At 39.1% G+C, this 12,567-nt stretch overlaps 1 protein-coding gene across 1 annotated transcript in view; it reads left to right on the top strand.

Moving 5' to 3' along the window:
- tgfbr2l (transforming growth factor beta receptor-like) overlaps nt 1–9,146 on the top strand; it is a 98,837-nt gene extending 89,691 nt beyond the window's left edge. Inside the window, exons 6-7 of the mRNA XM_060827860.1 lie at nt 4,163–4,290; nt 8,518–9,146. Of these exons, the coding sequence (XP_060683843.1) occupies nt 4,163–4,290; nt 8,518–8,748 (359 nt within the window). The 3' untranslated portion in view covers nt 8,749–9,146. The remainder of the gene's footprint in view (nt 1–4,162; nt 4,291–8,517) is intronic.
- Nucleotides 9,147–12,567: the final 3,421 nt, after the last annotated feature.

The raw sequence follows: 12,567 nt of genomic DNA, 5'->3' as shown, positions 1-12,567 counted from the left end.
ATGGCAAAAGATAATTTAAAATTTTACAAACATTGACTACAGTATATCTGGCCAGATTTGGAAGAATGACCATTTTAGAACGTGAGCCAAAATCCTTCGTCTGCAATCTTATTAATGTTCAGAATCAACAATGAACTCATTTTCCACTGGACAGTTTTATTTTTCTAGAAGCTTTAGTAACAACAGACTCAATCTGTTCCTTATTTTCCACACTTCTTAAAAAGCTGACAACTATTGATCTTTCAAATTTCCAGATGTCCATCCTCCCAAACTAATACTTTCACAAATAGCAAGCGACTTATGTTTAAAATTAACCAGCAATGCAGAAAACAAAAAAAAGCCACTAGCCTTGTATTTCAGAATGATCATCATGCAGTTTAATTTGTACAAACTTTTTGAACAATTAAATGTTGATGTCTTCCCTTAGCTCACCCACACTTAGCCCTCAAAATGAAGGCTCCCTTGCATAATGCATCACATGATAAAAGGAAAAAAATTAGCCCTGTCAACCCTGCAAAGTCCTTCTTACTAACATGTGGGAATCGAGAGCTGTCTCAAAGACTAGTAAAGCAACAGCCTGACATAATCGTATTCACAGAATCACACATTACAGACAATGCCCCAGATACCACCATCCCTGGACATGTGTTGTCCCACTAGCCGGACAGACTCAGCGGGTGTGGCAGCACAGTGGTACACAGTTGGAAGGGAGCTGCCCCGGGCTTCCTCAACATTGACGGTGGACCCGATAACCTCTCATGGCTTCAGGTTAAACACAGGCAAGGAAATCTGTTGATTACCAAGTATCATCCTTCCTGGACGGTACCTTGAGGTTTATAAATTGCTGCAGGGGATTGATAAGGCAGATGTTGAACAGATGTTCCCCATTGTGCGACAGTCTAGAACAAGAGGTCATAAATATAGAGTAATTTGGAGGTAGGTTCAAAACTGAGATGAGGAGAAACTACTTCTCTGAGGATTGTGAATCTGTGGAACTCACAACCCCAGAATGCAGAGGAGGCAGAAGATTCTGATGAAAAGCAGGATAAACGGCAATGGGGAGCAGGCAGGAAAGTAGAGTTGAGACCAGGATAAGCCATGATCATGTTACATGCTGATTGACATGAACAGTTGAATTCCTTACTCCTGGTCCTTATTCCTTGGTTCTTCAGCTGATGAATCAGTATTCCTCCATGATGAACAACATTTGGATTTGGAATCAAGGGTAACAAAGATGTAAATTGTACGCTGGGTGGGGTTTCCAACGTCCATCACCAAGAGTGGCTCGGCAGTAGCACTACTGATTTAGCTGGTTGGATCCTCAAGGGCAGAGCTCCTAGACTGGGTCTGCAGCAGTGAGCCAATAAAGGAGAGAAACATACATGACATACATCCTTACCACGATTATTGGTAAGAGTGACCACCGTACAGTCCTTGTGGAGCTGAAGCCTCTCCTTCAGATTGAGAGTATTCCCCATTGTGTTGTGTGGCATTATTACCATGCTAAGTGGAACAGACTTCATACAGACCTAGAAATTCAAGATTGCAGGTCATCAACAGCAGTACAACTGCTCCCCATTGCCCTTTAATCTGTAACCTTGTATCCTGGCAGACTCCCCCACTCAACCCTTACCATCAAACCAGGGGATCAACCTTGCTTTGATTCAGAGTATAAGAGGGCATGCCAGGAGCAGAACCAGGCACACCTAAGAATGAAGATTCAATCAGCTGAAGCTACCAAACAGGACTACCAGCAAGCCAAACTGCATAAGCAGCAAATGATAGACAAAGCTAAGCAATCCCACAGCCAATGGATTAAATCTAAGCTCTGCCATCCTGCCACATCCCATCAAGAATGCTGGTGAACAATTAAACAACACACTGGAGGAGAAAGCTCCACAAATATTCCCATTGTCCATGATGGAAGAGCCCAAAACATTAGTGCAAAAGATAAGCCTGAAAAAGTCCCCAGCATCACAGATACCAGTCTTCACCCAATTTGATTCACTTCACATGATATTAAGAAATGGTTGGAGACACTGGATACTGGAAAAGCTATGGGTCCTATTAAAATTCCAGCAATAATATTGAAGGCTTTTGCTACAGAACTTGCCACTTCCCTAGCCAAGCTCCTCCAGCACAGTTACAACACTGGCATCTACCCTACAATGTGGAAAATTGCCCAGGAGTGTCCTGTACACAAAAAAGTGGGACAAATCCAAATCAGTCAATTACCGCCCACACCAGTCTAGTTTCAATAATTCGTAAGGTGATGGAAGGTGTCAACAGAGTGCTATCAAGCAGCACCTGCTCAGCATAACTTGCTCAGTGATGCCTGGTTTGGGTTCCACTATGGCCATTCAGCTCCTGACCTCATCACAGTCTTGGTTCATATATGGACAAAAGAGCTGAATTCCAGAGGTGAGGTGAGAGTGACAGCCCTTGTCATCAAGGCTGCATTCAACCATGTGTGACATCAAGGAGCCCTAGTAAAACTGGAATCAATGGGTGTCAGGAGCAAACTCTCTGCCGACGGGAGATATATCAGATAGGAAAATGATTGCGGTCGTTGAGATCTCAACTCCAGGACATCTCCGCAGGAGTTCCTTGGAGTAGTGTCCTAGGCCCAGCCATCTTCAGCTGCATCACTAATGACCTTCATAATGTCAGAAGTGGGGATGTTTGCCAATGATTGCACAATGTTCAGCACCATTCACAACTCCTCAGATACTGAACATGTTCAAATGCAGTAAGTTATGGACAACATCCAGGCTTGGGCTGCCAAATGGCAGGTTATTTCCATTACCAATAAGACAATCTGACTACTGCCCCTTGACATTCAATGGTATTACCATCACTGAATCCCCACTATTAACTCATTGGGGCTTATTTTTGACCAAAAATGCAACTGGACTCATTGCATAAACACTGGCTACAGTGCAGGTCAGAAACTCACCTCCTTACTCCCCAGACCTGCCCACCATCTGCAAGGAGTGTGATGAAATACTCTCCCCTTGCCTGGATAATTGTAGCTTCAATAATACTCAAGAAGCTTGACACTATCCAGGACAAAGCAGGTCAATTGTTTGGCATTACATCCACAAGCATCCATTCCCTTCACCGCTGATGTTCAGTATCAGCAGTGTGTACTATCTATAAGGTGCACTGCAGAAATTCGCCAAACATCCTTAGACAGCACCTTCTAAACCACCAACCACTTCATCTAGATGGACAAGGGCAGCAAATACATGGCAACACCACCACCTTCAAGTTTCCCTCCAAGCCACTCACCAGCCTGACTTGGGAATATATCATTGTTTCTTCAATGTCATTGGGTCAAAATCCTGGAAATCCCTCCCTAAGAGCTTTGTGGGTTGACCTACAGCATAAAGATTATAGCAGTTCAAGAAGGAAGCTCCTTCTCAAGCGCCACTAAGGGTGGGCTATAAATGCTGGCTCGCCAGCGATGTCCATACCCCATGAACTAATTTTAAAAACTCTCCAGTCCAGATGACTTCCTGGCAAATCTCTCTGTATCCTCTCTCGTGCAATCACATCACTTCTACAATGTGGGGGTTAAGGAAGGTAGTCAGATACAAATTGAGCTAGGGGCTAAAGAATTTGCTGAGGAGACTGAAAGTGTTGTCTTTTTTTTAAAATAATGAATTGGAAGGGACATTGGCTATCATCATTTTGAAGGTAAAACTCCAAATGAAGTCACCGGTTCTAAACCAAGTAAACACTCCACTCATCCACTTTATTGCCCCATTGGTGGAAAGACATTATGATGGTAATTTTCACATCAAGCAGTTAAACTTACCCAGCTGCTGAAGCTTAATATTTTAACTACTGATGGCTAATACAGCACTCTTAATTATAATTAAATGTCCTGCTGTGTTTTACAATAAATATGTTTTGCTAAAACATAGGAACATCCAACATGTCTGAATGTCGAAGTGATAGAATTAAAATTATATATAATTTTCTCCCTAAAGGCATTATACAGCATATGGACTGCAGCAGTTCAAGAAAGTAGCTTGCCACTACCTTCTCAAGGGCAAATAAGGACAGGCAATGAATGCTGGCCTAGCATGCAACACCCAAGTCCAGCAAGTGAATTAAAAAATACATTGAAAATAATATGTCTTTAATTTTCTTACAGAGGTAAAAAGTTATGAATCGCCTTTTGGATCAAAAGTTCGTGATCATGCATGTGTTGAAAGCATGAGGGACATCGTATTAAGGGACAGAGGTCGTCCTGAAATCCCCAGCAACTGGCTGGTACACAAAGTAAGTATGAAATAGAATTGAGTGTTAGCTCTGATAATATAAGCTGTCTTTGTTAATATAACATAGCATTTTAGTGATTTAACAACTACAGAACAAATAGCAGTATCATTCTATAACTGAGAGCATTGTTTTTTTTATATCAAGGAAAGGACAATATTAAATATACCTTTTTAGAATCAATATGCTTCTTCTTACACAGACAATTTCACTATTTAACTAATTCATTAGGTTTCTTTCTCATTCAGAAAACATGATAATCGCAGACCACCACTAAACAAATGTGTTAAAATCATTCTCCATAAAATCAATGCTTTTCCTTTTTTTTACTGTTATGTTTTTAAAGTCGAGGATCTGCTAAATAGTAAAATCCCTAACTGATTGCCATTTACTATACAGGTTGTTGCTCGGTATTACTCAGTTTAGACTGCTTTCTGATGGTGATAAACTAAAGACCACTCTTTGGATCACAATCCACCAGAAATAACTGGGTAAATTTATCTAATACATTGAAAAGAATCCTATTTGAGGAAGCAGACTTTAAACAATTGAAACGCAGGCCCTGACTTTCGCTTACAGGTCAGGTGCCCAGAGCAGGCAGAAATCCTAGGTCTGCAAACCTGACCTTCCAGACATTCCCATTTTTGGCCCAGGGATGGGGAGTGCAGGTTGACTTAGAGTTAGGCTGGATAATCTAGAAGGCTAAAAACATACCAATTCCCAAGATGGGATGGGTGGAAATCCTACCTCTGGGTTCTAATACTGTGATGGAAGTATAAAAGATGAATCACAAAAGATGAAAAATGTGTTGCTGGAAAAGCACAGCAGGTCAGATAGCATCCAAGGAGCAGGAGAATCGACATAAGCAAGGATGCCTTCCTTGAAAAAGCTCTCTTCCTCCTTCTACATGGATTTCAGTGAGTCCCTCTCTCACTGCACCCCCCAGGTCATCTCCTCTACCCTGAAGCTCTTTAGCCACGTCCTCAAACAGACTCGCTACCACAGCCACATCTAAGAAGGGCTTATGCCCAAAACGTTGATTCTCTTGCTCCTTGGATGCTGCCTGACCTGCTGCGCTTTTCCAGCAACACATTTTTCAGCGAGAAGCATAAAACATGCCCACCTGCCCATCCCCCATGATTCCTCTTATCCCCTGCAGGACTCTCCACCTCTAATCATCACCAAGGTCCTTCATAGGCACAATACCAAATCATAATCTCTCCCCACCAACATTTGCCCTTTCTTCTCCATGACAACTCATTAAGTATCCACCATTTGCAAGACTCAGGGGAAATGCTGACTGTCTCTCTTGATGTTTCCTTTATTGGGGGAAAAAAAATCAACATTCCTTCAACTAATCTCTCATGAAAATAAACATTTCATTTCAGTGCCTAATTACTTAATCCCATATGTAGAGAAACATTTCTATTCCATGAACAGTTGGAGCTATCCATCAAAATCCTCCCTCACAAGGCACCCCAAAATGAAAATGATATAGAAATCAATCACTGCAGCACAACTCCTGCAATGATTGTGGGAACAAACAGTTTCAATTACCTAGTACCCTTTAAAAACATGTTTGAAGAAATTTGAAAACAAGTTTTTGGTTATTCCAATGAGTTTATGCACTTTTTAACTCCAGCATACCTTTTGCAATAATCCAAAGTGCGTCTTGACCAAAGGTGTCCCAACACCAGATTTAAAGGAATACCTTACTCTGAAAGAGGAAATATATAAAAATTTTTCCCAGCCCTTATCCCTGCTTATCCTTCTTACTCCAATATGTATGCTAACCTATATGCCCTCTACCCTCTTCCATAACTCCATGTATCCGCTATGCTAGTCAATGCCCCATACCAATCCCAGTGCTCCTCATACACATATGATATCTTAGTGCTTAGTTCCACCTTTCCCTCCCCCTTACTTGCCATGCCAACTCATTGAGTATCCACATTGGAGAAACAAACAGTGCTATTGCAGACCCCACTATTGGAAAAAAACACATTCATAAAAATACAGTCATTTTTGACAGTGCTCGGCAGGTTGAAGACTATAGAGAGTTCAAGGCATTTAGGTACCTTTTGAACACAATCGTTTCCAAAGAGCACCTGACACCAACCAACCTGCGCCCCCCGCCCCACCCCTTCCCCCCCCCCCCCCAACACACACACACACACACATACACACACACGAGAGGCTGGGGCTGTTTTTCCTGGAGCGTCAGAGGCTGAGGGGTGACCTTATAGAGGTTTACAAAATTACGTGGGGCACAGATAGGATAAATAGACAAAGTCTTTTCCCTGGGGTTGGGGAGTCCAGAACTAGAGGGAATAGGTTTAGGGTGAAAGGGGAAGGATATAAAAGGGCAAGCAGAGAGATGTGCATGTATGGAATGAGCTGCTAGAGGAAGTAGTGGAGGCTGGTGTAATTGCACCATTTAAAAGGCATCTGGATGAGTATATGAATAGGAAGGGCTTAGAGGGATATGGACCAGGTGTTGGCAAATGGAACTAGATTAGGGTAGGATATCTGGTCAGCATGGACGAGTTGGACCAAAGGATCTGTTTCTGTGCTGCACATTTCTATGACTCTAAAACTATGAAGTGTTTTTGAAATAACTTTGCAGAATCCAGTATTTTTTCACCAAGTCAACTTTTATTCAAACATGGAGAGTCCTTGACACTGATCCAGCTCCCTCAGTGTGAATAGGACATCTGACAGTCCTTTTTTGTTCTTTTTTTTTCTTCAGCTCTCAGAATGAATGGGATGTCTGACAGCCCTGTTTTGTTTTGCTCTGAGTGAACAGAGACAGTCCTTTTCTTTTTTTATTATTTTATTAAACAAATTACAAAACTGTTTACAATAAACATTTGCAGCTGTACAAGAGACAGCAATTTTACAAGGGAGAGGAGCAGCAAAGCTAGGCCCCAAACCCTATCATTTGACCATTTTACAGGGAGATGAGGACAACCCTCAAATCCCACAGTCCTTTTCTTATCTGTCAGCCAGGACTCCCTGATTGGACTAGATTAACAGTGCTAATCTGGCAATGCATATTCTGTGAGGTCCATCTGGCTGACCTCATTACAATCACAATAGCTGTCATGGTTATTGTTTAAAAAGGAATGAAATTCTAAAAGAATCTCTAGTATTAAGCGTATACTTCAGTGAGAAGAATAGGATCAGCTGCATTAATGTTCATTTTCCCCATTTCATTCTTTTAACATCAGAGATGAAGCTGCACATACGTTCAAAAAAAGCTTAAGATCTCACGAGAAAATAATATTTATAGAAAGTGACTACCACATATTATAATGATTACATTTATATTCTGCAGCATGAGGGTGCCTGATTGGCTAGTTTGCCATATTGGGAGAGGTGTGGTTCTTATTGTTTAGAACAATTCACTGCATGAAAATATGACTTAAAAGACTTAAATCTCCTTGGGGCTGTAAAACAGATAAAATGAATAATAATTTTCTTCTGCCAAAAATATATGAAGGAAATGTTCCCTCACATGCTTCTTCCTTTAAGACATTTATTTCAAAATTTTAACTTTTGAATCCAGGTACTGTGACCTTCATCGGAAGGTTCCTATATTAAAACTGGCTTCCTTCATCCATTGGCAGAAAAACAGGCTCATAATTTCATTGATCAGTGATTGCAATGTAAAAATAAGGAAGCATTTTAATAACATTGGGATTATTTAATCTACTGGGATCGGAACTATACAAGTGTTTTTGAATAAAAAGAAAATGCTTTAGCACCTCAACAGATCTCTCAGTATTTGTGGAGAGAAAAAGACAGTTAATGTTTCAAGTCCAGCAATCCTCAACTCTGACAAAGTCACATTTGATTCAAAAAATTAACTGTTTTTCTCTCCACAGATAATGCCAGACCTGCTGAGTTTCTCCAACATTTTCTATCTTTGTTTCAGATCTTCAGAGCCTACAGTTCTTTGTTTTAGTTTTGTCTTTAAGAGTCTGCTTTATGGTAATTATTTAACTTATGTCAGTAAAATCTAAGCAAAATGCTTTAAGTTTGTTGAGTCATAAACTGAATAATTATTGTAATATGATCAATGAATTTAACTGCACAATCGAGAATTAATGACAATTGCCTTTTGAAAGTGATGCAACTAAAATTAAGTAGTAGCCATAAATGAATATATTGCTATTAGTTTTATTACATTGTAGTGACTGCCATATATTTTTATTCTTCCTTGTCTAGGGCATGCATTTCCTTTGTGACACGATTGTAGAATGTTGGGACCATGATCCTGAGGCTCGTCTTACAGCACATTGTGTGGCTGAGAGAGTTAATATGATAGTACAAATGAACTGTGAAGATTTTCTCAATAACAATACAAACAGTGAAGCAAGCAAGGAAGGAGGTTCTAATGTCTCAGATTTCAGAAACCCTGCTGAACATAAAAGTATCGAACTAGTCACGGATCAGTGAACAAATTCAAGCATCAAGAGGCGCAAACGTTTTGGTCTTTTTGTACATGAAAAATCACATGACTGAATTCCAAAATAAAAAGATGATGTCCTATGAATAAAGCTACATTGATATGATGCATTATTGATAACTTTATTTGATGAGGACAATCTGTTTTACAGAGAACTGCAGATAAGTGCACACTTTGTCTAAGCAGAATTTCAGGCAGTGCATTGAACTACAACTACATAACATTATGACTGAATCAGAATATTTGTATAATTGTTTTGATAAAGTGTGATGACATTTTTTGTGGATTGTGGAAATCATCCCAACATGGCAAAATTGTTGGAAATGTGACGATACAGCATTTTAATAACTTTTTCTCTCATTTGCTGAAAAAGATCATATTACAATGTGCATATGTATAATGGTATTTTGTGGTACCAAAGATTAATACATTTGTTGAAAGTATTATATGAAATTCCTGATATTTCATATGTCTATTCACATCAGCAGGAAAAAAAATGTTGGAGAAAATTGAGGAACTAATATCTATCAAATGCCCAGGACTTGATGGTTTTTATGAGCATGTAGGCTAAGAGAGTGCATGCACTGATTATAGTTTTTCAAACTTCCCTAGAATCTAAAATGGACCCAGCAGCGTAGAAATCTAACTTTGCTATTCAAAAAAAGAAGCAAGGGAGTAAACGATGAGTTACAGGCCAGTTAATCTGAAATCAGCAAAATGCTGGAATTGATCATCAAAGAAATTTTAGAAACCATAGCATTATCAGACTGTGTTATTAAGTTATAGTGGATTTACAAAAGGGAAATCATGTTTAGATAAACATGCATTTTTTGAGGACATAATGATTATATTACCAAATGGTATACAAAAAGATAGAGTTGAAGGTAACATTTTATCAGGGATGGAGGAATGGTTAACAAAAGATGAGAAGAGAGTGGACATAAACTGGACATTTCAGGGTGACAAGTTGTAACTAGTGGAGTGCTACAACTGTGGCCTCAGCTGTTTGCAATTAATAATAATCAGATAAGTAGAGACAGAATAATTGATCCAAGTTTGCTGACAATATGAAGCAAGTAGGAATACTAGTTGTGAGGAGGACCCAGAGGCTGCAAAATGTTATTAACAGTTTACAGGAATAGGCATCAGTGGCATTTTATTCTTTTTGCTAGGAAGAAGAAATGATGAATTTTTTTTTAAAGGCATGAACCTCAAATGTTTATTGAGAAAGAGATTTGGGTACACTTGAAAAAGGAATACAAAGATGTGTGTTTGGCAAGCAATTAGAAAGCAAATAGCACATAGGCCTTTATTGCAAAGGGATTGGAGTGTTAGGGTAAGGATGTTTTGCTACAGTTGTGTGTACTTTGGGGAGATCAAACTGTGCACCAGTTTGTTCCCCATATCCAAGATATATGGAATGAGCTGCCAGAGGAAGTGTTGGAGGCTGGTACAATAACATTTAAAAGGCATCAGCATGATTATGTGAATAGGAAGGACTCAAAGGTATATGGACAAAATACTGGAAAATGGAACTAGATTTATTTAGGGTATCTGGTCAGCCTGGACAAGTTGGACCAAAGGGTTTGTTTCCGTGCTGTACAACTCCAGGAGTGTGTATATTTTCCTTCAAGCCTATACAGTAAGTGTTTATTTCAGAAAGCATACAACTGAAAAAGGCAATTACATTGAAAATGCAGAAATGAGCTTGGTCATCTGGAGAGATCAGGAGTTTCCAAATCTTCTCTTCAAAGTTGCTTCTCTGGTGAAACATAATCTCTCCATTTCAAGCTGAAAAATTCCCTGCATTTATTCCCTGTGGGAGGGACTCTGGCTCCATGTCAGAAATATGTTATTTTCACTATGTTGGCATTTGCCAACCTTGTCTCAAATAATGAGTTTGACTCAACATTCTGTTAAAATATACCAGTGATTAATTAAAAGTTTTTTTTCAAAAAATAAAACTTTTTAATAGGTTGCTGAGGGAGTCATAAGATAATTTGTGATCAATACAGTTTAAAGCTGAAATTAAGAGAAGTGTTTGGGCCCTCTGCAACTCCAATACCACCATGATGCATTGATTGTAATCTTCCAAAATTATATGGTTTCTGGAAAAGTCTCAGTATTCTGGAAATCCACAAATACAACAGCCCCATTCAAGAAAGTAGCGAGGCAGAAAGGATGAAACTATGCCAGTTATCCAAAAATCTATAATGAGAAAAATGCTAGAATATATTTTTCAGATAATAGTAGCAGTCATTTAATATTGACAAAACAAAACATACAGACTTAACATAGATTAAAGAAAACGGAAGTAATGTTTGACAAATTTCTTGGAGCTCCTTGAGGGTGGAACAAATGTGGTGAATAAAGTGAACTGGTAGATGCAGCATATCTGGCTTTCCAAGGGCATTTAATAAAGTACCACATAAAAGTTAAATAAACGAGATCATGTTTTTGTGTTTAACATATTAGCAAGCATACAGAATTGTCTAACAGCAGGGAGATAGAAAGTCAGAATAAAAGTAATTTTCAAGTTGGCAAACTATACCTAATAGGGTATTGTAAATATCTGTGCTTGAAATTCAACTATTTACAGGATATTAATTGCTAGGATGCAGGGACAGATTTGCATTGTGGTCAGGTTTGTTAAAACTAAGACAATAGATGGAAAAGGAAGTTGTAAGGAGGACAGAGTCTGTAAAGGGGTATAGATAGGTAAAGGGGCAAAAGATTGGCAGATCAAGTATCATGTGAGAAATGTAAAGTCAACTACTGCAGCAGGAAGAGTAGAAAAGTAGGATATTGTTAAATGTAAAGAAACTGCAGAATGCTATGTATAGAGAGATCTGTGTACCCTTGTAAATGAACCACGAACCGTTAACATACAGGTACAGTAACTAATTAAGATGGCAAATGGAATGTTGGCCTTCATCACAAAGGGATAGAATATTATAGAAGCCCAGTTACTGTAAAGGATGTCAGTGTGAGATAACAATTAGAGTACTGACTGCATTTTAGTCTGCTTATTGAAGGATAGGTGTACTTTAATTGGAGACTGTTCAAAGAAGGCTCAGTTGTTTTCTGGGAAGAACTGCTATCTTACGTGGAGTAGTGTTGCAGACTTGGAGGGCTGAATGACCTACTCCCATTCCTATTTCTTATGTATTCAGTTCAACAATGCACTGGGTGATGTATTGCTGAACAATACAAACTGGGGAGATGCCATTTTCAATTCATAATTTGTCTTAGCTAATTAAGGTATTGGTCCTAGGGAATCCTGTTAATTGACTTCAAGATCGTAGGGGAACAGGAAAAGGAAATTGGGAGAGATGCAAGACATCCCATCAAACCTATTGGAAGGAGTGGGTGTGGGTGAGGTCAGAATTGGCTCAGGTATAATACTATCCCAATGTAATGAATGACATGCTAAAAATGGCCACTTAAGGAAATAAAAAAAGGAAGATTTAAAATGTTTGCCACACCCTAGTATGAGTCATTGCTTTCAGAACAAACATTAATTATGGGAATGGCCCTTAGTTACTTGATTTTAAATGAACTTTTTTTTTGCTTGAGTTGTTCTCAAACTTCAAATTTCAATCATTAAAATAAAACTTTAAAAGATTATTGCATTGTGTACCAGCTGTTATGGAGATTGTTGTTTCCACAAGTTTAGTTTCAAGAACACGCACATTGTATAATCCTGCCATTCTCCACCTTGATTTCTGGCTCTGTGATTTGGAGGAGTTTTGGGATGCAGGGCAAGTATCAGCAGTGGGAGTACACAGACTGCACATTCCTCAAATTAG

The sequence above is a fragment of the Hemiscyllium ocellatum genome, chromosome 7 (assembly GCF_020745735.1).
Source record: "Hemiscyllium ocellatum isolate sHemOce1 chromosome 7, sHemOce1.pat.X.cur, whole genome shotgun sequence".
NCBI lineage: Eukaryota > Metazoa > Chordata > Chondrichthyes > Orectolobiformes > Hemiscylliidae > Hemiscyllium > Hemiscyllium ocellatum.
This window is presented reverse-complemented; position numbering and strand designations above follow the sequence as displayed.